The sequence below is a fragment of the Sciurus carolinensis genome, chromosome 3 (genome assembly GCF_902686445.1).
Source record: "Sciurus carolinensis chromosome 3, mSciCar1.2, whole genome shotgun sequence".
Classification (NCBI taxonomy): Eukaryota; Metazoa; Chordata; class Mammalia; order Rodentia; family Sciuridae; genus Sciurus; species Sciurus carolinensis.
In genome coordinates, this window is record NC_062215.1 from 11983126 (window position 1) to 12007611 (window position 24486).

At 53.8% G+C, this 24486-nt stretch overlaps 1 protein-coding gene across 7 annotated transcripts in view; it reads right to left on the bottom strand.

Moving 5' to 3' along the window:
* Axin2 (axin 2) overlaps positions 1–11043 on the bottom strand; it is a 30177-nt gene extending 19134 nt beyond the window's left edge. Inside the window, exons 1-2 of one of the 7 annotated variants that reach the window (XM_047546612.1) lie at positions 10887–11043; positions 7267–8192 (exon numbers count right to left, since the gene is read on the bottom strand). In XM_047546612.1, coding sequence (XP_047402568.1) covers positions 7267–8081 — 815 coding nt within the window. In that variant the 5' untranslated portion in view covers positions 8082–8192; positions 10887–11043. Of the gene's footprint in view, positions 1–7266; positions 8193–9385; positions 9787–9972; positions 10040–10247; positions 10500–10886 lie in introns of those variants that run through there. The other 6 variants (XM_047546611.1, XM_047546613.1, XM_047546616.1 and 3 more) reach the window with 6 other exon arrangements.
* Between the last annotated feature and the right edge of the window lie 13443 nt (positions 11044–24486).

Genomic DNA, 24486 nt, shown 5'->3' on the forward strand with positions numbered 1-24486 from the left:
CAGGGGAGTGCACAATCCCACCTCTGCCCAGGCCTCCCGCTGCCCAGGTCCAGCGGGGCCACGCAAGGGAGGCCCTTCAGCCAGTGATCCATCCCGGGGAGAAGGCAGGCTGGGTTCCCCACTCCCAAAAGGCGTCTGCCAGGGCACAGTGCTCCAGAAGTAGCCCAGAGAATCCTACAGAGTCCTACATACACACCTGCAGGAAGAGGCAGACTATGCTCTGCTCTAGAAGGGGAGACTGTGACAAAAGAGGGCACGAGTCAGTGGAGACAGGCGTCTTTCTCCCTCCTGCCTCCACACCCAAGCCTGACCAAAACAACAATGTCAGGGCCTCAAACATCTCAAGCATCCTAACCCGCGGCCTGGCTCTGTTAGCCCAGCCACAGATGTGAACAACTAGGGGCCTGACGAGGTCCTCGCAGACCAGGGACAAGGGCTCCAGACGATGTTTAGGGTTCCCGGGGCTTGCCATGCCCCTTCCCCCACCCAGGCCTTCCTCCCCGAGGGCTGGCTGAGGCTGGCAGGACTGAAATGAGCAGCAGGCTATTTTAAAAGGAGGCCCAGGGCCCCTCCTCCAGGGGTCTCCAGTCCTTTTGTCCCAGTGGCCTCTGGGTCCCTGTGGCTCTCTCTTGATCTCCTCCCAGAACAACCAGTGTGCCTGTCTCCTGCTGGGCTGCATTCCTCTTGTGTCACCAGCTAGGGAGTTCAGTGGGGGGAGGGAGATAGGTCAGCAGGCTGCAGGAAGGGACCCTTCCTGAAGTCCCTTCAAGCCTGAGGTCGTAGGAAGCCTAGTAGAGTACCAAGACCTTACCATGCCCCCAAGGGCAAGTTGGCAGCAAGAAACTCAACTGGAGGAGAAAGGAAGGCTCCTCTCTATAGAGCACCTGCCATGGGCCATGAAGGCAGCCTTGGGCTGGCAAGGAGAGCGGTCACAGCGAGCCACCCGCACGTGCTCCCCAAGCGCCTACTCCCACGTGTCCAGCACTCACTGAGCTCAGGGTGTCTGCAGGTTCCAGTCGCCTGGCACCCGAGGCCTGGTGGAGCACATGGAGGGAGGTAGGCACAGTGCTACCAGGGGATGGAGAGCTGCGCTGTGCTGTGCCCACCTCGCAGATGAGGCCCTTGGCGGTCCCTGAGGTACAGCAGCTTGCCCTCGGTCACAGCTCCAGCTGTGGGCATGGCGCTGGTTCATCCAGCTCTCCCTTAACCTCTCTTTCTGCCTCCTGACACAAAGACTGTCTCAACGTTTTGGAAAGTTCTAGGCTACAGAATGAGCAACCTGACACATAATATCAGGGGGTCCAGATGATGGAGAGGAAGCTTTCCAGCTGAGATGGTTGGGAACGGCTCCCAGGGATGGGTAGAAAGGAGGGGCATCATGACACAGGAGCAGGAATCCAAGACAGCCAGGACTGGGTGACAGGAAAGCCTTCCCAGGCCAGGGAGAGTAGGGACCCTCAGCTCGTAAGAAGGCCTGGTGCAGAGGACAAGGCCCTTGGTGCAAGGGCAGTGTCTGTCCCTGCAGGCTGGGAGCAGCAGGCAGGGAGGAGAGTTCCCAGCAGCTTGTGGCCCAAGTTTTGCCCCTAGGTGTGACTAGAGGGAGGGACAAATGAAAGCCAGGAGCCCAGGGGGAAGCTGTTGCCACATTTGGTGGAAGGGTCTCAACAGGGGGGTGTGGGGGTGGAAAAGAGAGAGGTTCCAGGCTCACCTGCAGCCCTCAGCTGAGAAATGCTAATAACCAGGAGCACCGCTGCCCAACCACTGGGTATGGCCTGTGCCTGAAGAGACAGGGTCTTTGTGTTTGTCACTAGTGCACCCCTTACTTCCCAGCACCAAGGACAGGGCTGGCACACAGCAGGTGCCCAGTGCACAGCTGCCGTCTTCATCTCCTGGAATCCTCAGAACCACCCAAGGAGCTCCCCAAGTCCTAAATGGGCAAGTGTCTGATCAAGGCCACCCCACCGGAGACTTGGTCAGAGCAGCTGGATGTCAGCTGGGCCCTGACCTTGTTCTACTGCACTAGGCTGGAGCAGAGAGTCAGACCTTGGAGATGTCACGTAGGCACCGATTAACCAGAAGGTGCGAACACACTGAGTACTTCTGTGTCTGTGAACTCTCCCGGAAGTCCTGCCACCTCCTGGGACTTTGTGTGAAGACTCGATGAGAATGGTTAGTCAGTCTTCCACGGCCCCTGCACCCGGTGCTCTCTGAGCAAGCACATGGAGAGGCTGCGAACACAGGCCTAGGGAGGACCCGTGAAAGCACCCTCCTAGCCCACAAGGAACGCGAGAGAGGGTGCTCCCGCCTCACCCTCGCCACGGGGGGCAGAACCAGAGGAACTGGGCTTTACAAGTCAGAAAGCAGCGAGGGCTTCTAACTGGTCAGAGTGGATGAGGGCAGGCCAGAGACCCAGCCAAGTCTAAACTGCCCGCTCTCTGGGGCAGGCAGATGGGACCACTGCCTCACAGCAGGTGGACAGGACGACAGAGTCCCCTCCTATCATCAGGAACCCAGAGATAGGTAGGTTCTGTACACTCTCTGCAGGGACCAGAAGTCAGAGGCTGGGACTGGTGCTGGCTACCAACTGGTCAGCTGGACCAGGGCACAGCCTCCCTGGTGGGGGCATCCACCTGAGAGGCAAGCGGTTCAAACGTGGCCTCCTGTGCCCTGCTCTCACATCCTGCCTGGCCGGGTGGGGGTGCCGTGACTGGGGGCATCACAGTCACACAAGAGCCAACCTCCAGCCAAAACAACTGCTTCCTTGAACATGTGACCGACTTCTCCCTCAGTGCTCACCACACCTCAGCCCAACGGAGTGCTGGCCCCTTTCCCTGCCCCATGTCTGTCCCAGGCACCAGACTGCGCACCCCACGAGGGGTTCAGCCCTGTTGGCCACATGTGTCTCCAACACCAAAAGTAGTTGGTGGCACGTGGTAGGAGCTCAAAACTTAGCTGAACCTTCTTCAAAGACCTAGGTCCACCAAACGGATTGCTAAAAAGTTGTAAAGAGGAATAGTGCAAGATCAGAAAAACCAAAGTAGCCCTAAATAGCATCCAAACACTTTCCATGCCCTTGGTCTTGCTATCTTGGTGGCATTAACACATCAACAATGCCTCAGATGTAAGACTTATATTTCTGCCTGCACAGGGAGAAAATGACTCAATAGAAATTCCTTCCTCCCCAGCAAAAAAAGACACCTAACTCAAACCCCATGTGTGCACTGACTCCCGCCCATTCTTTCACACATGGATCCCAAAATAAACTCGGCTCCCTCCACTTCCAAAATAGAGGGCTACTGTGTGGCCAGTAATTAAAACTGGAATATACTGCTCTTAACTCAGTTGACTGCAATAAAGTACTTGGATTTTCCTGCAATCATAACAAGATGAGGCAGAGGAAGGAGGCAGGGATGTGGGGAGACAGAAACTCAATTCTGAAGTGCCCAGAACTTTCTTAAAAGCACCACTTAATTTTAAGAAAGCAGATTAAAGTTGTTTTCTTGTGATTAGTTTTAAAAAAAAAAAAAAAGGAAAGAAACTGGACCATGCTACAGTAATTGCACGCAGATGCTTCGATTCCTCCTTCAGGAGTCCTGTGCTTCCAGCTGCTGCAAGGACTTTACATTCCTATGGAGGCCTGTGGCCCATATGGGCACACTGCACAGGGCGTGTTTGCACAGCCTTCCTCAAGTGTGCGGTGGGGTTCAGCTGTTGGTGCAGAGGGAGTGCCTGTGGCTAGCCCACTCTTCTCTCATCTCTACGAGATGACTGGATGATGTGGCCGCTGCCCCTCCCCACAGCCCAGAGCAGAGGCTCCCGACAGAGAACCCCCCAATCCATCCTCAGGCCTCCTCCTGGGGCCCCTCTACAGCAGCGCAACGTAAAGATGACTCGCGTCCAAGACCGCTAGGGCTTCCAAGAGCCCCTGACAATACACTCGCCAGGTCCCTGCCCCAAAGGCAACACCCACTTGCAGCAATTTTGAAGGCAAGATCAAGGGGAGTCCAGCGAGGGGTCAGTGCCTTTCGGAGCCAGGCAAAAGCTTGACAAGTGTATCGTAGCCAAAGGCCTTCATGGGGCTCACCCTGGGATCGCCGACCACTGCTTCCTGCATATCTTTGCAATGGCATCATTTTCTTTGATAACTGAAGCCAAGATTGATTCCAATGGCTTCACACAAGAACGGGCCTCATCAGCGAGTTCTTCCAGAGAACAGGAAACACTTGGAGCCAGCAGAGGGCCATCTGCTGGGCCTGGTGGACTTAAGTGAGGCCAGAGCAGAAGGCCCAAGCGGAGGCAGACGGGCCCAGCCTGGGGCCTGGGCAGAAGGGCAGCAATGCTCCGTGCGCCCGGCACCGTATCCCCTGCCCGCAGCCCCCTTGCACACACCTCGCGTCTGGGTGGTGGGGTTTTTACCCGCGCTCCCACCAACAGGTCCATTTTGCTCTCGGTTATTTATAGAGACCATCAAAAGCCCAGGCGTCCCACTCAACCACGAGCAAACCAGAGCCTTTCCCTCTGAGGATAATTCCTGCTCTTCCGTCCCAACTATTTATATTAAACCTGACACCAAATCAGTAAGGACACAAACAAGTCATTAAAAATGAGGCTCCCTTGAGCGCCCAAGGTAAACACAGGGCTTGGAAGGCTAGCCAGTGCCCTGGGCATCCGGCTGCCAAGACTTGACAGCTGAGCAGAGACCCTCGGCTGGGCTCCTGTTCTGTTTCATTCGATTTACAAAAGTAACTGCCTCTGCCCCTCCTGGACTCTGCACAAGGAGCAAGCGAATGCAGGGGTGGGCGCAACCCCAAGAGTCAGTGGGAGCCCCACACTGCAAGGTCTGGATGGAGAGACGCACTTGAGCAAGCCCAACAAACAGGGGGTGCTGAGGCTGAGGAGGGGAAACCTACAAAACCTCACGAGGACAAATGGGCCAAAACCTAAGAGCTATTCTTTATAAGTGATATGCCAACCAGGTGCCCTTTTCACACCCCCAATTATCGTTAATTATACCAATTATAACACTTTATATCTTTTCAACATGCTTCCCCTTACGAAGGGCTATTGTGTTTACTATTTTGATCTGGGGAACAGCCCTACAGGACGCCTGACGGAAGGGAGCATGCTGACCCATTTTACAGATGAGCACATTAGGTTCAAAGTCTTCAATATTCGTTTCAGAAAGATCAACGGGGCTGGAACCCAGGGTCGGGATAACTCCCAACACACTGTACCCACACTCAAATATCTTGCATGTTAAGGAAATCAGACCATGTACACATTCTTAAATTCTCTCCCACGATGCCCAGTGAAGACAGATGGGCTTCATGCCGTCTAGGTGGGACACTTCACTCCACCCCAATGGTGGGAAGACCACACATGAATCTAGCCTGAGAACCCTCAGCCAACAAACAGCCATACTCTATACATCAAGAGTGCCCCCAGTTTACAAACCAAGGAGGCAGCACTAGAAAAACCATCTTCCGCCCTGTCTTGGGACCTCAAAAGTTTCCCAAAAGAAGCCTTGGAGAGTGGAAGGAGGCAAGTCAAGGCTGGGCCTCTCCTGCACAATCCGCAAGGAGGGGAGTGCTCTCTTCCTGTTGGCATCCAAACCCACACTATGCTATTTGCAAAGGTGACACTTGGTTGACACTGGGAGACACAGAAGCGCCACTGTCAGAAAGCCCCGGGGAAAAGCGGCCTTGTCACAGGCTCTGAGGCATCTCAGCTCTGACCACAAGTGGGAAGGCAAGGAGGCCAACACCAGAGGTTCACCCTGATGGCCTCATAATGGAGCAGTGCACATTGGCAGGTGTTCAGTGACTGCCCTGCTGCAGAGGCTAGAAACAGAATCTTCCAAAACAGCCCAACTCCCTAAGCTCAGATGCTAAAAGAACTCCATGTGATCCTGTGCTTCCTTGCAAAAGCCAGCTCTGTTCAACTTAGGTGTAGACCAGATGTCTGAGCAATGAACTGGCTGCCAAGGCTGTGAGGATGCCCCCTGGTGGATGGAGAATGAGCCTGCCATGGTCTCGCTAGCAGTCAATGCCCTTGGCTGTGTCCAAATCACAGACTGCTCAGACCTGACAGGCTGCAGATGGACTCCAGGTGCCCATCGCCTCCTCCTGTAGCTGGACAATGAAGGAAACACCCTTCTGAGAGGGGGAAATACCCAGGCAGCTACCAGGCTACCAGACCAGGCCCTGGGTCCATAACACACGCAAGTCTATAGGGAAGCTAAGCCATTTGGATGGCAATCAAGTGCTGCCCCACCTCCTACCTGCATGTCATAAGCAACAACCTAGGACCAACCAAGTGCATTCTCTTGTGAGATATCTGGAAGTGGGAAGAGGCAAGGAAACAGAAAAACTCATTCTCACAGGAGATCTGAAGTTGCCCGCAAAGGTTGAGAATCTTAAGACTTGGCCATTCGGTAAAGGACTTTGTCTTTGAAACCTCAAAAGGAGAAAGTACTCTTGGGCCAAGTCCTCCTGGACCAAGGTCTCTTCCCCATCATCATGAAGCAACAAAATCATCAACTGAGGTCTGACTCTCGGGCTTACAGGCATTGAAAACCTGAATTCATAAACCAGCAGAGTCCAAGGTTTTAAGGGTCCTTCAGTCCGGAAAGTCACAGGACCTTCCCAGGGTTAGAAGGGTTTGTTGTTGGGTAAATATCTAATTCTACAAAGAGAACCACAAGTTCGGTCATTAAGCCAATTGTTGGCTCTTATCTTAACATAAAAAGTTCAAAGGATCCCACTTACCCCTCGATGCGTGCATACGTTATTTCCTGTGCCTTCACCACAACCCGGTTGCCTCCCTAGCCACGTTAATTCCCCTCTGCTGATTAGTGGTGGAATGACCCCTTCCCAAACCGGTGCTTAGTGGGTCTGGTGACTCAGAGGCATCAAAAGCTGCTGTTCCCCCCCCTCCTCTCTCTCTCAACCCCTCTGAGGCTCTAGCCCAGGATAATAAGTAACCCACATTAATGAATACTGCCTGCCACTGTTTGAAGTCAGCACTGGAAGACTGCGGTATTTAGCTGTGCCTGCATCACCTCCACCCGCCCCCTTAAACAACAAAACCAAGATCAAAGGGTTCCTGGCCAGCGGTCCTAGATCTCAACAGACGTTCGTCAGCCTCTGAAGCACATCCATCCATCCATCCGTCCGTCTGTCCACCCATTCTACTTAATTCAAGACATCTGTAAAGTCCAGATCATACTCCAAGCCCTGCCCCCACCCACTCCACCCGAAGTCTTACCTGTATCCATTTTCAACAGTTTCCGTGGAGCGGACGCTCGCCGTGGCCCTCAGAGTTTTGCTGGACAAGCCAACCACAGTGGGTGAAAGTTTGCACTTGAAGTCAGCACAAGTCCATTCCTCCTCTTCGTTCAAGGTGGGGAGGTAGCCACACAAAACCTTTAGGCTCCCGAGTCCGGCATTACTCATGTAAGCTGGGTTCTCTCCCCCACTCCTCACATATTCGAGGTATATATCAGAAGTCAAAAACATCTGGTAGGCATTCTCCTCCATCACCAACTGGATCTCAGTCTGTGCCTGGTCGAACATGATGGAGTCAATCTGCTGCTTCTTGATGCCATCTCTTATGTAGGTCTTGGTGGCAGGTTTCAGCTGCTTGGAGACAATGCTGTTGTTCTCGATGTACCTCTTGTAGATCGCTTTGGCTACTCTCAATGTTTTGGTATCCTTAAGGTTCATCTGCCTGAATCCGTTGCAGGCAAACCAGAAGTCTAAGGTATCCACACATTTCTCCCTCTCCAGGAAAGTCCGGAAGAGGTAAGCACCGTCTTGGTCGCCCAGCAAGCAGTGCAGGGACTTGGTCCATCTAGTCAGAGGGGAATCCGGGGATGCCCGCCCCTCCGGCTCCCCCAACCCATCTTCATTTCTCCTGGCGTTGGAGGAGACAGTTGTGGGTTTAGCGGCCTGACCCTTGCCCATCCCTGGCTGGCAGGGTGGGGTCTCCCCTTCTTCCCCTGGAACCGGGGGCCGAGGGGCATCCTCACGGAAGCTGCTGCTGGGATCCGGGAGGCGAGTCACCAACACAGCGCTACTCATAGTGAGGGAGCTCTTCTCACTGCGGTTGGGAATTTTTTTCTTCCAGTTCCTCTCAGCAATCCGCGTGGTCTCTCTCTCTCAAGTCAGCAGGGGCTCATCTGAGCCTCCTCTCTGGGAAGAAAAGGAAGGGGGGAGGTGGGGAGAGAGAAAAGGGTATTGATCTAATCAAAACCAGATCTACCCAACATCAAAGCAAGAAAGTAAACAGGCTTTTCAACTCCTCAAATTCAAATCAAGCAACCCAGCTATCCGTGAGGTGCTCATCTCAAGTATCCGACGCTGCTTTTTCAAAGGCGAAATCTGAGCTCCCCTCACCCTTTTTCAGGGGTGGCGGGGCTGGGGAAGGGGCGGAAAAGGTGAGATGGAAGGGTGGGGGCGGAGAGGACAAGGGAGGTGTAAGACACAACCTTCCAAAAACCGGCTCGGCCCGAGCGCACGTAGGGCGGCCCAGCCCGCCCCCCTCCGAGAGCATCAACTCCTAAGAGGCGCACTCCCAGCCGTCGGGCTGTGTGCAGGTGAAGTCAATTTCGGTTAAAATTTCCCCACTCGACTCTGCACAGATAACTGGAACTCCAAACGTGCCCTTCCCCGGCATCTGGTTCCCATTCCCCCCATCCGCCCCCTCCCCGTGCGCTCCCCCTTCCACTCCCTAAAAATTTAGAAGATCCCACCCCGAAAGAAGCCCGCCCAGCATAGACGGAATGGGCTCCCGCACTTCCAGATTCAGTATGCACCCCCTCCCCCGTCCCAGATGCAAATGTTGCTCTCCCTCTGTCTCTCTCTCTCTCTCTCTCTCTCACTCACACACACACACACACACACACACACACACACACACACGCCAAGAATCCGGCTCAGGCTACACCTCTGTTTTACCCGTTCCCAAAACCAGAAACCAAATCACCCAGACGAGACTGGTCTTGGAACTTTGCAAAACAGCTGAGAAGCCTCAGAACCCGCCTCCCGGAGTCGCGAACCCTACAAAACCAGATCAGAAACCGTCTCACGCTACTACTGCCTGTGCCAAGAATCCCCAACTCCACTGCTCTCAAGCCTCTTTTTTTCAAAAGGGTTAAAAAAAAAAAAAAAAAAGTCTTATCTAACCAATAAACAAGAAGCTTCCCTAGCACCGGCAGGATCAAACTAAGAAGGGTAGGAGCGGACCGGGTGGACCGCCGGGAGAGGGATGGGGACCGGGCCTGGGACCTCAGCACGCCGTGCTGGGCAACGCCGCCTGTGGAGTGGCAGGGCTGCCGGTAGCGCCGCGCACCCGGGGCGGAGGGGAGGTGGGGCGGCCCCGTTACCTGGAAAACGAAGGCCGCCGAGGCCGGGCTCTCATCTCCTCCGAGCCCCTCCGGCCCGGCCCCCCAGCCCAAACTGAACCGAACAGCTCCAGAGCCCCGGTGAGCGAACCGCAGAGCGTGGAGTCAGAGCCCCGGGACGCGCGAGCAGCGCCCCGAGCTCGGGCGGGGGTCGATCCCCAGAGCCGCGGTTCGCAGCGGCGCCCGCAGAAAAAGCACGGAAAGCAGCCGCCTAGTCCAGAAATGGCGACGCGCGGAGTCGCTGCCTCTCCGCAAAAGGGGCCAGGGCGACCAGGGACGCGGGGCCCGGACGGGGAGAAGGGACGCGGGCGCCCCGGGCTCGGGCCGGTCCTGCGCGCAGACTGAACCTCCGCCAGCGCTCAGGGCCCCTAAGCGCCGACCCGCCGCTGGGAGGGGAGAGGAGGAGGGAGAGAAGTGGGAGGGGAGCACGGGGCGGGGGAGAGGCGGGGGAGGGGGCGGAGGGGAGCGAAGGCGGGGGTGGGGGCGGAGGGGAGGGCAAGCGGGGGGTGCCGCCGCCCTTTCATCCCACCTTCCAAAGCACTCCCGCGCACACTCACACCCCGACTCACATCCAGAACCACAGCGACGCGACCCCCGAGGGGGATGTGCCCCCTCCGCCACTTGGAGAAGTCTCCCTGCCCGGCCCCCGCAATGGGGAGGGGGCTTCGGCGCAGGGCGCTCGGGGTGGCCGGCCAAGCCCCCCGGAGCGCTGGGCGCCTGGCCGACAGCTCTCCTCCGCTCCGGCCCAGAGCGAGCCCCGAAATAGCCGGCCTGCCAACTTCAAAGGGCCGCCCGGCACATCAAAGCGCGCGGGCCGCCGGGCCGCCGCGGCCTCGTCACTCACCATTGATCCGCGCGCGCGCTCCGCGGCGAGACCTCGCAGGCGCCCCGGGTAGGGCCCCGGTCCCGGCCCCGGCTTCGCTCGCAGTGGCAGCCCCGGGCCCCCCCGGGCCGGCCAGGGCGTCGGGGAACATAGGGAGTCCGCGGCGGGGGAGGGGGTGCAGGGAAACGACGACCCGGGATTAGAGCTGGGTCTCCGCGGGGGAGGGGAGAGGCGCCCGCCGCCCCTTTTATGCAAACGATCCGAGCCGGCCTCCGCCCCCGCCCCGGCCGCCCCCGGCCCCTCCGGCCCCCGCCCGGCCCGGCTTTCAACACAGGTCCTGTTTCCAGCAGTCACTCGGCGCACCAAATGTCCTCCGGGCGCTTCCAACAAAAACTGCGCTGTGGATTTAACTGTGCACTTCAAAGGCGCGAGCCGAGCGCACGGTCCTGGAAGGGAGGTACGCGCCGGCCGCACCCGGCCGCCCCCCGCGCCCGCAGTCCCTGAGCCCGCCGCCCAGCCCGCACCCCCTGCGTGCCCTGCCTCTGGCCCGCCCGGTCCCCTCCTGTCGCCCGCGCCCACGGCGCGGACCGCCACGACCTCGTCCTTGTCCGAGGGGGCTTCCTTTGAGCTACTCCTCTGGGGCCCTGCCGCCGCCCCCACCTTTTACAGCAGGGCTTTCGGCCCGGGAGGCGGGCGCCGCGGTCGCCAAGCAGCCCCCAAATCCATCGCGCTGCGGGGTTATTTTTATTTCCCGGCTCTCTGGCTGTTACTGAGTTGCCAGGACCTTATCAAAGCGCAGCCGGCTCCAGCCGACTCCCCCGGGCCGGGCTTGGGAGCCAGTGATCCCGCCGCGCCAATCACAGCGGCGCTCGGCCGGCCCGCGCCGCCCGCCTTAAAGGGACAGCGCCCAGCGCCCGCCCGGCCCCGCCCCGGCCCGCCCCCGCCGCACGCTCCGCTCCCGCGTTAACTCTTCCCCAGCCCTCCTCCGCCCCTCAGCAGCCCCCCGCGGCCTCCGGGGCGTTCTCCGCCGGAGTTCTGATTCGGTCTTTCAAGTTTTCCGGCCTCTTTGCTCTTGTCTCCTCCCCCTGCCTGCCCTCGCCCTCTCCAGCTCTGGAATGCAACAGTTTCTTGTAACAATCTGGCCATCGCAAGAACTGCAAGCAAGCAGATTTTTTTTTCTATCATCAAACATTTTTCCACTTCTGTTCAAGTTTCCCTGGGAATTTGTGCTCGGAGGAGCTTGGAAAGGAAGTTCTTGCCCTGGAATCGATTGGTCAAGTGTCGCAGGGCGCCCGTCGGCTCGGACACGGAAGGCACTCCGGGAGTGTGAACGATTGCGCGCTTTAATCTGAGTTTGGGTAAATAACAGGACTACAGTTTGCGGATGGTTTGCGTTTGTGCATGTGTGACGATGGGGCTGTGAATCTCCCAGCACAGGCCTGTGTGCAGGAGACACTCCCCGACACCGCGTTAGGGAGTGTGCCTCAACTCCATGAAGAACTACCCCAATTCCTCTGGCTGTCAGAATGCTCGGTGCACACACGTGGGCTTTCGCTCCCTAACAAGCGCATGCCCACTACTGACTCCCCAATTCAACAGACCTGGAAAGTCTTTTCTCTCTCTTCATACGAGATTTCAGTATAGTGAAAACTCACCCCGTTGTCACCTTTGATTTCCTCCCCCCATACACCCCCAAATATTTATAAGGCACAAACTTTTCTTCTGCCAAGAAATAAGAAAATATGCCAGAAACCTACACCATTATTTATGTATTCATCAATTGGTACACAATGATCCCTCATATGATGAGCTAATAAACTTTTCTTCCTTCTACAAAACAAAACAAATGTGAACTAAAGAGATCCAAAGAGTGAAAGGCAGAGCCCTAGCCTCAACGCAGCTGTACAAGACTTTGGCTCTCCAAGTCCACTGACTTTTCCTTTATTCGTTGCTGAACTTAGGACAAGCCCTTGTAAATGCAGAGAAGGCCTATCAGTAGGCCTTCAGAACTCTAAAATGGGCAAGAAACATGACTATCTAGTTTCCAAAGGAAAAGAGAAGTAATATAGGCCAGGGACTGCATAACCCATGGGACCAGACTTGAGCTCCTGGACAGCATGGCATGGCCTTGGCCTCCCCAAAGCCTGCCTATGTCCATGTTCTGCCAAGCAGGCTTGCCTCCCCAGGCCTAAAGCCAGTAACCCAGGATGTGGAATACAGTCCCTTCTGGGAAGGCCAAGGAAAGTGTGTGTTCCCAGGACACATCTTGGTCTTGGGACCAATGTGAGAGGTAAGAAGTTGGGGGGGTCCTAAGCGCTCCCTGGAATCCTGGAGGGTGAATGGAACAAGACTGCCCTCCGCCTTCATCTCAGAGCTGGTATGCGGAACCTGGACTAAGGGCACACCTATTGGAGACCCCGAGAGTGCCAAGAGCAAAACTGACACCCTGGTCCCTGGGAGTCATTAGGCCACAGAGGGTGTCATTACTGGAACAAAAGTATAGACAGGGGGATGAATTGTCATAGATGTATCCACAGTATAAACAACAATAGGGGTGGTGCATGTACATACACCACACACACAGCGGGGGAGGGGAGACAGAACAAAATCAAAACAGTCAAAATCAAAATAAACAATGTTCAGAAAGAGGAGGCTTTCAAAAAGGAAGTGGAAAGTTGGTCTTCATGGGTGGTTTTCCTCCCCTCCCAGTTGTCCCCACTGACCCTCCGCTGCCCCCCAACCAGCCGCAATCCTCACAGGCTGGGCTTTAACCAAGGACTCGCCTGCTCCTTCATTATCCCAGGGCTGTGGCAGCAGGAAGGAGGGGCTGGGGAGCCCCGTTTGGTTCGGATCTTCTCAGTACTAACTCCTCTGGGAGCTGATTTCCAGAACAGGTGCTAGGGTCACCTTAGGCCAATGACTCCCCCACTGTCACTGCCATCTTACCCCTGCCCCCATCCCTTCCCCCTGCTTCATATCTGATAGGGCATTTTCCAGCTAGCAGGAGGCCAAGCCAAATGCTGAGAAACCAAAAGCCCTTTCCAGCCGCTGGGTCTTCGACTACTTGTTGATAATATTTCTAGAGGAGGCTCCCAGTCCTTTGCTTATTCCCAGCCCCTTTCTCAAGATAGCACAGTTTTCCATTTTCCTCTTCTCCCTGGCTGCAGCGCTATCATGTGACTTGTTGTAATCCTGCACGGTTGCCTGGAAACTGGAAAGCAAGGTGATGGATTTTCTGCACATGCTCACTCACCCCCCCATTTAAAGAAAAACCCTACAGAGGATAAACAGCCCACTTTGCCTGAGTATAGACAAGTTTAATAAAGCAGAGGGTGATCCCTTTCTGGAATTATATTCCCAGCTGAAATCCTAGAATCCCAGAAAACAAGGACTAGGGGCTCCCTGGGAGGCATTTGGTCAGATCTCTGACCCTTAGTCAGCCCCACAAAAAAACACTGCGGGGGGAAGTCACACCAGCTGGGACTTCAGAGTAGCCAAGACCCAGGACACTACTCTAAGATTCAGGAGCTCTTTCTTTAATTCTTTGGAGAACTGCAGCCTTAGACAATGTGCCTTTGTTTTCTCTAAAGAGACAGAGACTCAGGTAACCTTTCCTAAGACTGTCGGTTACCGAACCATTCTGTTGCCATTTTTCACCTGCAGAGTGGAGGAAAGCTCCCCTCAAAATGAGTGTCATAAGTGTGAACTCTAAGCTAAGTGCCCTGCACGTGCTGGACACAAAGTAGGCATTCGACACATGGGGGTTGCTTCTGCATGGCACCCTGTTCCCACAGTTCTGGGAGGAAATTCCCTGATCTCCAAGCAAAGATGCCTTCCAATTAGAAGCCCATTGTGACCCCAGGAAGCTGAGCACAGTAGGGCCTGTAGAAGAACCCAAGGAGGTTTTGCCTGTCTGCCATCCTTCAAAGACTGTCCTATCCAGTTCTCAAAAAGAAATAACAGGTTTCTCCAGCCGGGTGGCCCTTTCTGTGTTATCTAACCCAACCCATCACTTAAGAGATGAGGAAAATTACGCAGAGCTAAGCTAGGGCTTCCTAGGGGGCTTGACGCCTGGCCCATCCGGTTTCATCCACCATGGGGAGTGGACTCAGGGCAGACCCTGCCTAAGAGCCAGGCCCGAGTATCTGAAGACCTTGGCTTTCAGAGCAGTGCTCCTGGGTGTACCATTTGGATGCTTTCCTGAAAGAGTCACAGCAGGCTTCAGTCTAAACTTCCTCTGACACATGCAAAGCCTTGATCCTTAGAAATGGGCTACCCTCAGGGTTCCTCCAGGCCTTCTCGGAGGGCAGCTATTTCCACAGGCATCTCAGTGGGCTTGGTCCACCTAAGGAGAACTGACTTTGGCAGAGACTCGGAGGAGGAGGAGGAGGAGGAGGAGAGCGACACTCGGACACAACTTCCTGCCCCTGTCTCCCTGCTTCCTTTCCCTTTGGCAGAGGAGGAATTCTGAATGCCAAGGTGGAGGTCTTGAGGCCACAAGGGGAAAAGTGAGGTTTCCCTAAGAAATTCTTATCATAGAAGAGTTGTGGGAACTTGTTTTAATAAATCCTTCCTATACTTTCAACATTAGCATAGTAAATGTATATCACAGGTAAATGATAATTTAAAACTTTCTAATTTGGTTGATTTTCACAAGCCTTTAGTATTTATTATGAATGGAGCTATAAACTGCTGAATTTCTCAGCATCTCACCATTCATCATCTTGGAGTTTGGCTTTGTAGGAATGGACCTCAGCCTGTAACCAGAGGAGATCATCAGTATTAAAACCAATCCAGAGATTCCATTTTTGTCATCTCGGTCGTGTGTGTATGTGTGAGTGTGTGTGTCTCTCTCACAACAACAGCAACAACCATAGCAGTCACCCCAAAAAGGTGAATAAAAAAAGGAATTCAGAAAAGGAATAAAAAAAACAGAAGGACCTCTAAAGTCATCACTGCAATCGAGAGCATGTGAAACTGCCAATCAGTAGGCCTGAGCACCCAAGCCACCCCGTGGACGTTGTCTTCTGCTCCTGGTAGCTTCCTTTTGCTCATTTTTAGCAGCTTCTGGAAAGTAAGGTTTGGCTTAGCTTGAATTTCCTTATCCTCTCATATTCTTTTGCTGTTTCTGCTTCTCTTGGAGCAATGCCCCATCCTTGGCCCATGGCTTGCCTGGGGGCTTTCCCAGGGATTTGCCGTGGTGGGGTAGAGGCCCCACAGAATCCCAGCCTGCCTCAGAACCTTCTAGATGTTGCTCTGTGTTGAAGAACCTTCTCTACACCACATCCCCAAGGTTCTGCTCTGTTATATAACCCGCAGTGCTAAAGCCATGCCCGCTGTCCCTTACCCGACTGCTTCCATGCCCGCGGTAGGACAAACTGTCTGGGAGGCATCTTTAGAGAGGTCTGCACTGGCTCACTACGCTGCCTTACCCCTATCATCTACTTAAACTGTTACAGTCTTGCTCCCAAGAAAACCACTCTCTACCTGGTTGAAAAAGCATCTGCGTTGTTAAGTCACGTGGGCCCATTGAGGTCTGTCTGTTGCTTGGCCTGCCTGCAGGGCTCTCCTCAAATCCTCACTTATCTGAACACCTTTCTTCCTCCACTCAGCCCTCTTTCCTTGGGATCCTTCCTCAGGAATTGCCCTGAACTATGTAGAGACCAGGACCCCCGAAAGATATAACCCCAGCCTCTTTCATGATCCTCGCTGATCGTCTCTCCACTTTTCTAGGCCAGCTAGTCACCTCCAATTGAACGCACTTTTAACAGAGCCTATTTTGTCCCTTGCTGACACCAGCCATCCTGGTGTGATCGTGGACCACGTCTAGACTCCGCCCCTTCCTCGAACACGCCCATTCACTCACACGCAGCCATTGATCCTGCCTCCTAAAAATCTCGAAATATCACCCCCTTCTTCCCAAATCCAGCCACACCACAGCTCTCATCTCTTGCCGGGAACGGCACGCCTTCTAATCTTCTCCGGGTCTGCAGTTTGTGGCATGCCACCCCTGATCCCTGTCACACATCGCTGTCATGTTGATCATTCTGCAACTCAGAGAAGGCCATGCCACTCCCTTGCTTCAGACCCTCCCGGCCATACAGAATCGCAGGACAAGCCCCCAAGCCCTGAGCGGGGCCCACAGGCAGTTAGGTCTCCAGCTCACTTCTTGCTGCCACCCCCATGTCCCTACCACATGCAGTCAGTCCCCTGCGATGGCTTGCATTTTCCTTTCCTCTGTGCATTTTCGCTGAGATCTCCCGACTGGCCACTCTCCAGCTTCTTCACTCCTATCCTGCATGTCCCTCGACCCATGGTGGGTGGCTGTCCTCCAGACTACAGCACCCCAGCCTCCCCTCTGGCAAAGCATGGTGTTTGATGTACTCCTCTGTCCCACCCAGTCATGAGCCCTCTGAGGACAGGGATCATGCTTTATGATGCTTGCATCCCTTAGCCTAGGATGTGGCACAAGGTAGGGACTCAACTCAGAGCTGATTAAACAGTGAACAAGAGCCATATGCAGAGTACTGAACAGCTGGTGAAATCCGTGCAGCAGCCAGTCAGAATCGATGCTGGCCTGGCTGCTGGAACAGGGTCTGAGCCCCGCCAGACTAGAGCTTTCACCATGGGAGCTGCGGTTGGCATCCCCTGGGTTGGACCCCAGTGATCCCCATTTCCTGGGCATCTGAGCCATATGCAGTTCTGAGGACACAAGGAGACGATGTTCCAAGATCAGTGTGGTTGAACATAATGGCTTCCTTAGCAGAAACATCATGGTGGGACTTGCTGACTCTCTTCTGACAGAAAATGGCGAACACGAGGGCCTGTAACTTCTATGCTTTCTCTGGGACCATGAGGCAGCTCTCACCTCAACCGAGTGATCTGGAAGCCAGTTCCCATCCCACCAAACCTCAACATGATGGCAGGCCCAGTTGCTGGTCGCCTGCAGCCTCACAGGAAAAGCCTGAGCTGGAAACACGTCGCTAAGTCAAATCCAGATTCTGAATCCACTCATTGCCCCATCCTTTTAACCCGGGAGCACTTAACAACTGAGCCACATCCCTAGCCCTCTCCCCTTTTTTTAAAGTTGGAGACAGGATCTCGCTGAGTTGTTTAGGGCCTAAGTTGCTGAGGCTGGCTTTGAACTTGCAATCCTCCAGCCTCAGCCTCCTGAGTTGCTGGGATTACAGTGTGCACCGCTGTGCCTGGCTTACTCCTCCTTTAGAGAGGAGAGCGGTTAAAACAGACCTGTGCATAAGACTGTTGCCCTATCCGCTCATATCGCTAATGCTAAGAACCAAGTTGTAAGACATACGGGTTGTCAGCCTTTTCTGTACTTTACCAGTAATAGCACTTGGGGAATAGTGACAAATGTATCCTGGCAATAAACTGGGTGTGGTGGCACAGCCGCAAGGAGGCTGAGACAGGAGGATATCAGGTTTGAGGCCAGCCTGAGCAATTTAGCGAGACTGTCTCAAAATAAAAAAGAGAAAGGGCTGGGAATGTAGATCAATGGTAAAGCACCCCTGGGTTCAATTTCCAGAACACCAACAACAAAAAAATATAACCTGGCAGCAATTATAACATGTTTGAAGCTCTTAGAAGGTTACTGGAAGTTTTTATAAAACATATAAAAATTCTCCAAATAGATTATGGATGGAAAACCAAATTATTTTGAGACTATACTGAGTTTCAGGATGGAGACATATGATCACATTCAAACCAATCTTTTCCTAAGTCTCCTTTTCCTCCACTAAATGGAGAGACAGAAATTCATCTTCCTTTTGGAATGAAAGGGAACCTGGAAGAAAGATGCTAATGACAGTAACATTCTGATTTAAATGTGGTGAAAAGTAACTTGGGCAGGGGCTCCTTCCAAACAAACCTCAGAGTGTCTGTAAACATTGGTGGTGGGGGAGGGCCAATTCCTGAGTGGGATGACCCATAAATTCTTTGGAGAAGTCGTTGTCATTTGATGACTTTTTAAATGACAAAGTTCCCAGGGGAGTCAGTCCTCTGAAAAGACAAGGAGAAACTGCCCCATGATCAGTATGGTGGAACAGAATGGTATTCTTAGCGAAAATTAAAATCACAAACGGATGTAAATGGTGTGACTTGAGCCTTTTTTTTTTTTTTTTTTTTTTTTTTTGCGGTGCTGGGGATTGAACCCAGGGCCTTAGTGCTTGCAAGGCAAGCATTCTACCAACTGAGCTATATGCCCAGCCCCTATGTGGCTGCCCTTGAGAAATGCTTTCACCGGTAACTTGAGGGCGTAGAAAATATCTAACAACTATGGAACTAATATCCGGCTTGCTGACCTGAAGGAATCACCCAAACACTTAAGGAAACACTTAGGGAAAAACTTAAGTGGGACAAACAGGCCTGGAGCTAGTCCGGGCTTTTCAGGCCAGGAAGGCTGGGCACAGAAACAGGGAAGGCGAGAGAGTGCCTCTTGCCGCTGGCGATGTCGGTCAGTCCTTGCCCCGGACGGACTCTTCTTTGCAGGACTGTGTTTTGCAAAAGGATCGGTTTGTTCAAGGTGCTCAATCTGCCCACCTTTGTACAGTTTTTTATATGAACCCATTGATTCACTCAGCAGAAAACGATCAAGACCTGGTGGCCTGGTTTGGGGGCCAAAAATATAGAGTCACAAAGAGCTGAGTGTGCCCAGTAAGGGGCTTCTTCCCAGCCTCTTCCCTATTCCAGTGCGACTGACTTGCCAGGAGCACTCCAGAGGTGAGAGGGGCAGGTGCCAGACAGCTGTCTGCCTGGGAGCTGGGGGAGGGACAGGTCATGTCCCCATGATAGGTGCTTGGAGGACACCTTGCGGGTGCCCAGCTGCAGGATGGCTTCCAGAGGCCCAGACCCAGAGAGGCTGAAGTGGAGCCCCACCACCCAGGAAGGAGCACGGGGCGGGTGTGGGTGGCCAGGAGGCCTTTGGCCCATTTCCGCTTTCTCAGGAGGCCACCCACTTGGCTTAGGTCGAGCAGCTGCTTCACCCCAGCTTGGCTCATTTCTTAGCGACCTGACTCTCCAAGACCCTCACCGCTGGAGCTTTGACCTTTCCCCCCCCAGGAAGGCTGGCTTCCTTCCCCTCCCCAGCCATCCTCAGGGGGTCCCCTGCTCTGCATGTGCCTGTGAAAGGTGTCAGCCTTAAACTCTGCCAGACCAGGGAGGATCCTGCGTGTCCTTGGGACCGCAGCTGTGCCCTGGACGATGGGGCTGGGGCTGGGGCTGTAGCTCAGGGGTACAGCACTTGCCTGGCACGTGTGAGGAGGCCCTGAGCTGGACCCCATTACCCCCCACCCCACAGACACCATGGGCCTGGCCTTTCCCAGGGAGCCTGGGTGGCTGGGAAGAAACTGGTGTCCGGTGCAGTGGGCTTGTCCAATGCAGGGTCCCAGTGTGAAACACAAGGGCAGAGCCCCTGCCCTCGGCAGCCCACCACCTGGGCAGGGTGGGGAGAAGGCGTCAGTACGAACCTGATGGAAACTGCACTAGGAAGGGAGGCAAAGCGGGCAGACTGGCCCGGGGGCTTAGCAGGGCTTGTGGGCCAAAGGAAGGAGGCAGTTGCTTTACCCTAGAGTGTGATCGTGAACGGAGGATTGTCTCTCAGGGCTCAACGCGGAGGCTCTGGAAACAGGTGGCCTGGCCCCTATGGAAAATCTGCCACTTCTCTGTGCCTTGGTTTCTCCAAGTGTAAAATGGGTCTGGAGGTCGCTGTGATGTTAATGAGGTGCTGGGGAACGTGCTTGAGAGCCCTGGTGCCCAGGGAGCGCTGGGGAGGGGTGGACACCTTAGGGAAAAAACAGGGAGAGCAACCTGGTGTGGACTCTGCTCCCCGCCCTCCCGGGACAGTTCTTCCTGGAAGTCATTTGGGCTCCTTAAAACCCCTCCTCTTAATTATAACCTGGAAATAAAATAAGGGCCTATTTCCGGTGGGATTTGAATGAAGACATCCCACCCAGTAAGTGTAATGTCTGGAAGAGGTAACTGCTCAGCACGAGTGTCTCCCCAAGACCAGCGAAGAGCGTGGCATCCGTGTGGTCTTGCTGTTCCTGGCCTCCTGTTTTCAACTCGGGTAGGGACCGCCATCATCTGGCCTCAGTGGGCCTCCCTCAGAATGCACCCAGGGTCACCCCCAAACCTGGCTGTGATGACAGGTGCCGCCAGCCCTCCGTATCCACGGTACAGCATCCATGGATTCAATCAATCTCCAGTCAAAAATATTCAGAAAAAAATCTGTACTCGACATTTTCTCTTGTCATTATTTTGTAAGCAGTACAGCTATTTACACAGCACTGACATTGCGTTAGGAGTTTGAGTCGTCTAGAGAAGGTTTGCAGAATGAGGTACAGGTCCTGTGCAAGCCCGACACCATTTCATACAAGGGACTTGGGCACTGTTATGTCCTGGGATCCATGGGGTCCTGGGACCAATCCCTCACAGACACTGAGGGGAGGCTGTACTTGCAAAAACTCAACCGTTCTTTGCTTCTAGGACCCCCCAGCCCTGAACAGCATCGACAGCCTCCCAGGCTTGCTAGTTGCCCCTCTTGCCACCATCTTCCACCTCCAGGCCTTTCCCCAAAGGCTGATATCTGAGTAGCATGGACGGGCTTTATCATTCTCATTACTCCTCCCCCAGAGCTATCGATGGGTCCTCAGGGATGAGGCCAGGAGAGCCCAGCTGCCCATTCTCAGGCCCTCTTACTCTAAAAGCCTCTCCAGAGGCCCCTTCTCCGTGTCTCTCACAGACCTTGGCCTAATTGGTGACAGACACTCACCACAGCATGTGGGGTCTCTTTAGTTTTAGCAATGTGGTCACGATGGAGATATGACCACCAAGTTCTGCACCTTTGTAAATTCTACAAGATGCTGTATTTCATTCATTCCTTTCCATGTAGACTCCACTCCTCAAATTCTGCATCAGAAAAAGATGGGTTGGAAGAGAAACCGCAGGGCTGAGGTAAGATGACCACAGACACCCTGAGCCTTCCTACTGGGGTACATTTGAGGTTGGTTCCTAAAGCCATGCTGGTGTGCAAGGTCCTGGCAGGTTTTCCTGAAGACCAGGCCTGTCTCGCCCACAGACAAGGCTTCTGTGAGTACAGGAGATGTGGCTGCTGTAAGGTCTTTGTGTTGTAATGGCACTGGGGCAATCCCCAGGGTGGAGGGAAGGTTTAAAAGAAGATGGCAGGAGCCAGAGTCCAGACCAAGTCCCTCCAGGCTCCTTTCCAGTCCTCTGATCACTGAGCTATTGACAGTATTATTAACAGCACCCTGTTCACTATCCACCTGCCTGGCTGCCTGTCCTCTTGCCTGGACTCCTAGGCCTCCCTGCAGAGCCTCACCAAAGGACACTGAAGGTGGACGCAAGCCTCTGTCTCCCACTGTCTTTGAGGCTGGCGCCATCCCCAGCATAGCAGGCATTCAGTATTGAAAGGAGGGAGGAGTAACTTGTTGGCTGTATTCGCAGTGACGGCCATCCATTTCCAGATTTCACTTCCCTCTCTGGTGGCAGCTGGTGGTGGGTGAAGGAGGTCGCTTGGCCTTGCAAGGAAGAGCAGACCCAGGGCAGGCGTTCTGGACCTCGTTTCCCTGCATGAATGCCCAGGGGCAGAGGAGGGCAAAGGGAACATTTCTTGGGTCTTCCAGCTGGACCCTGTCAGCCTAGACTTGCCAACTTTACTAAAATGAATCAAGTCCCCAACATTTTGGAGGTGGAGTTGCATGGACGCTTCCCTCCATGATTGCATCTTCCAAACACCCTTCACGGAGGAAGGTCTGTTTCATCCCCTGCTGGTCTGCCTGGAGGGCCATGGCCTCACCCACTCTCAGTCAGCTGTCCACCACTGTGGCTCAAATACCTCACATAACTTAGAGGAGGGAAGATTTCTTTTGGTCACAGTTTCAGTTCATGGTAAGCTGACTCCAAGGCAGAAGGACATACCAGAGCAGAGCTACTCAGCTCATGGCAGCCAGGGAGCAGAGAGAGAAGGGAAGGGGCCAGGGACAAGATATTGGCTCCAAGGCCACGCCCCCCAGTGACTTGCTTCCTCAAACCATGGCCCATCTACCTACAGTTTCTGCTTCCTCACAGTCGTCCACTCAAATTATTAATCCATCAAATGGATCAATCCATCGATGAGATGAGAGCCCTCTTGATCCCCTCTCTTCCCGGGAGCCCCACCTCTGGACAGTGCTGCATTGGGGACCAAGTCTTCAAAACATGAGCTTTTGGGGGACATTCCGATCCAAACCATAACACTCCCTGACTCTGGATAGGGGCATACCTGCCCTCCACCCCTCTGGCTTCCATGTGGCTCCATGTGGAAAGATCTAGCTGGTGAGTTTTGGACGCTAAACAGGATGTGTCTCGCTCCGCCTTTTCCACTTTGGGGTTGGTCTGTAGAGTGTCCCCCTTCTCCTTCACAACTCCAAACTGTACGTTTCCTGGGGCAGGCTCCAGTGGGCAGATCCAAGGTCGTCCCTCTGTACCGGGGTCAGGTGATAGCAGGCCTAACTTGGGATCCAGCTCTTGGAAGCTAATTGCTGTTTATTGCCATGTACTTACTAGATAAGCAATGAACTTGACATTTCATTTCCATTTGCTTGACTCTGTAGGCCACTGATGGGCCACTGATACCCTTGTATGTCTGCTCTCAATTTGCTTTGTTTTTGGCAGAGAAAAGAGATACTTTATCAGCCTCCTAAAACCTCAATACTCAAAGTTGTTTCCTCTATAAATTTACTTTTTCAGCCAGGCCTTCCCCAAGGGCACCCAAGGCCAGGTTCCAAGGGAACAGAGGGACATGTAGAGATAGAAGATACAGCCCATTCAGGAAGTAGTTTCTATCACACTTCTGTACGCAATCTATGCTGGGCTGTTTTTGCTGCATATAGAAGGTGCTAGATTTTTTTCCAGAGAAGCTTGTCTAGACAACCTGACCAACATGGAGCCATCCACGTTGCCAGGATTAAGCCTTCCACTTGTTTGTATCCAACACAACGTGATAAAGGAATAAGGAGAAGAATCAGCCAACAAGAAGCAGCACGCTATGCTTTGGACTTTGGAGTCAGAAAGACAAATCAAGTTTCAAGTTCTAACCCCAAACTGTGACCTTGAGTAAGGCTGTATATCCTTTAAGCCTTAATTTTTCCACCAATAAAATGGCACTAAGGACAAATAACCACTTGTGAGGGTTGGCTGCGGCTGAAATAATCTTTAAGCCATCCTTTTTTTGTTCCCCACATACCTGTTCTTGGCACCTAAAAGGCCTGGGATATTGTGGGTACAAAGATAATACAGTATGCAAAGTGCCCACCATGGCTGCTGGCACCCAGAGCCAAATGACTATGGATGTGGTTAGTGTGACTCCGATCTGGGAAGCTGCCAGGAGACCTGGGCAGGGGATCAAACTCAGTCTTGTAAAGGGCTTCTGGGTCAAGTTAGGCATGGCCACACAGCCTTCTAGGTGATCCCAACCCAGCCATAGTGAATCCAAACCTGTTCCCCAGAGGAAAGGTGGGTCTGTGACTCACAAACCATAGCCATTAGCCATAGCTCCTTGGTCCTTGGGGTCATCTTCTGTCATAAAGAGCGGCACCATCTGAACCCACAGGGCCGAGGGAGCAGTAAAAGGGCCATAAAGGGAGCAGGAAGAGCCACCATAAACCAGAGATGGAGTCCTCAGCAGTTTCCTTTCTGATAAGGGCTTCAAGGGTTCCCAGGAGACGGCTGTGAGTTCTAAGTCTTTGTTATATTGTCCCTAGATTTTTGAATCCTTGGTTTGGAGTTCATGGAGAGAAGAAGATCAAGGAGGAGAAACAGGGAAAACAGAAAAGAAAAGGAAGTCCCATCTAACCAAGGACAAGAGGCAGGCTGCAGTGGGGTCTAGGTAACAGAGGCATAAGGATCACTAAGGTACAGAGGCATTCTTGTGGACTGGCCTAACAGATCGCCCGTTCCCTCCCCCACCAACCGCTCCCAGAAGTCAACACTACTATTATCAACCTATCTTTCAAGGAATTCTGGCCCAGAGGCAGGACCTGATGCATGATTTACACAGTCCAGTCCAACATGCACATGTGCCCCTCTTGTTCAACACTTATTAGGAATTTCAAGATGGCAGCCCTGCTAGCACAGGGTCCTCTGAGCATGGGGCCATTTTATACCCATGAAACCAGCCCTGTCTCGAGAAGTCGAGATGCTTGACAAAGTTCATGCTGTGGCAAGCAGGGGCAGAGCCAGGTACTAA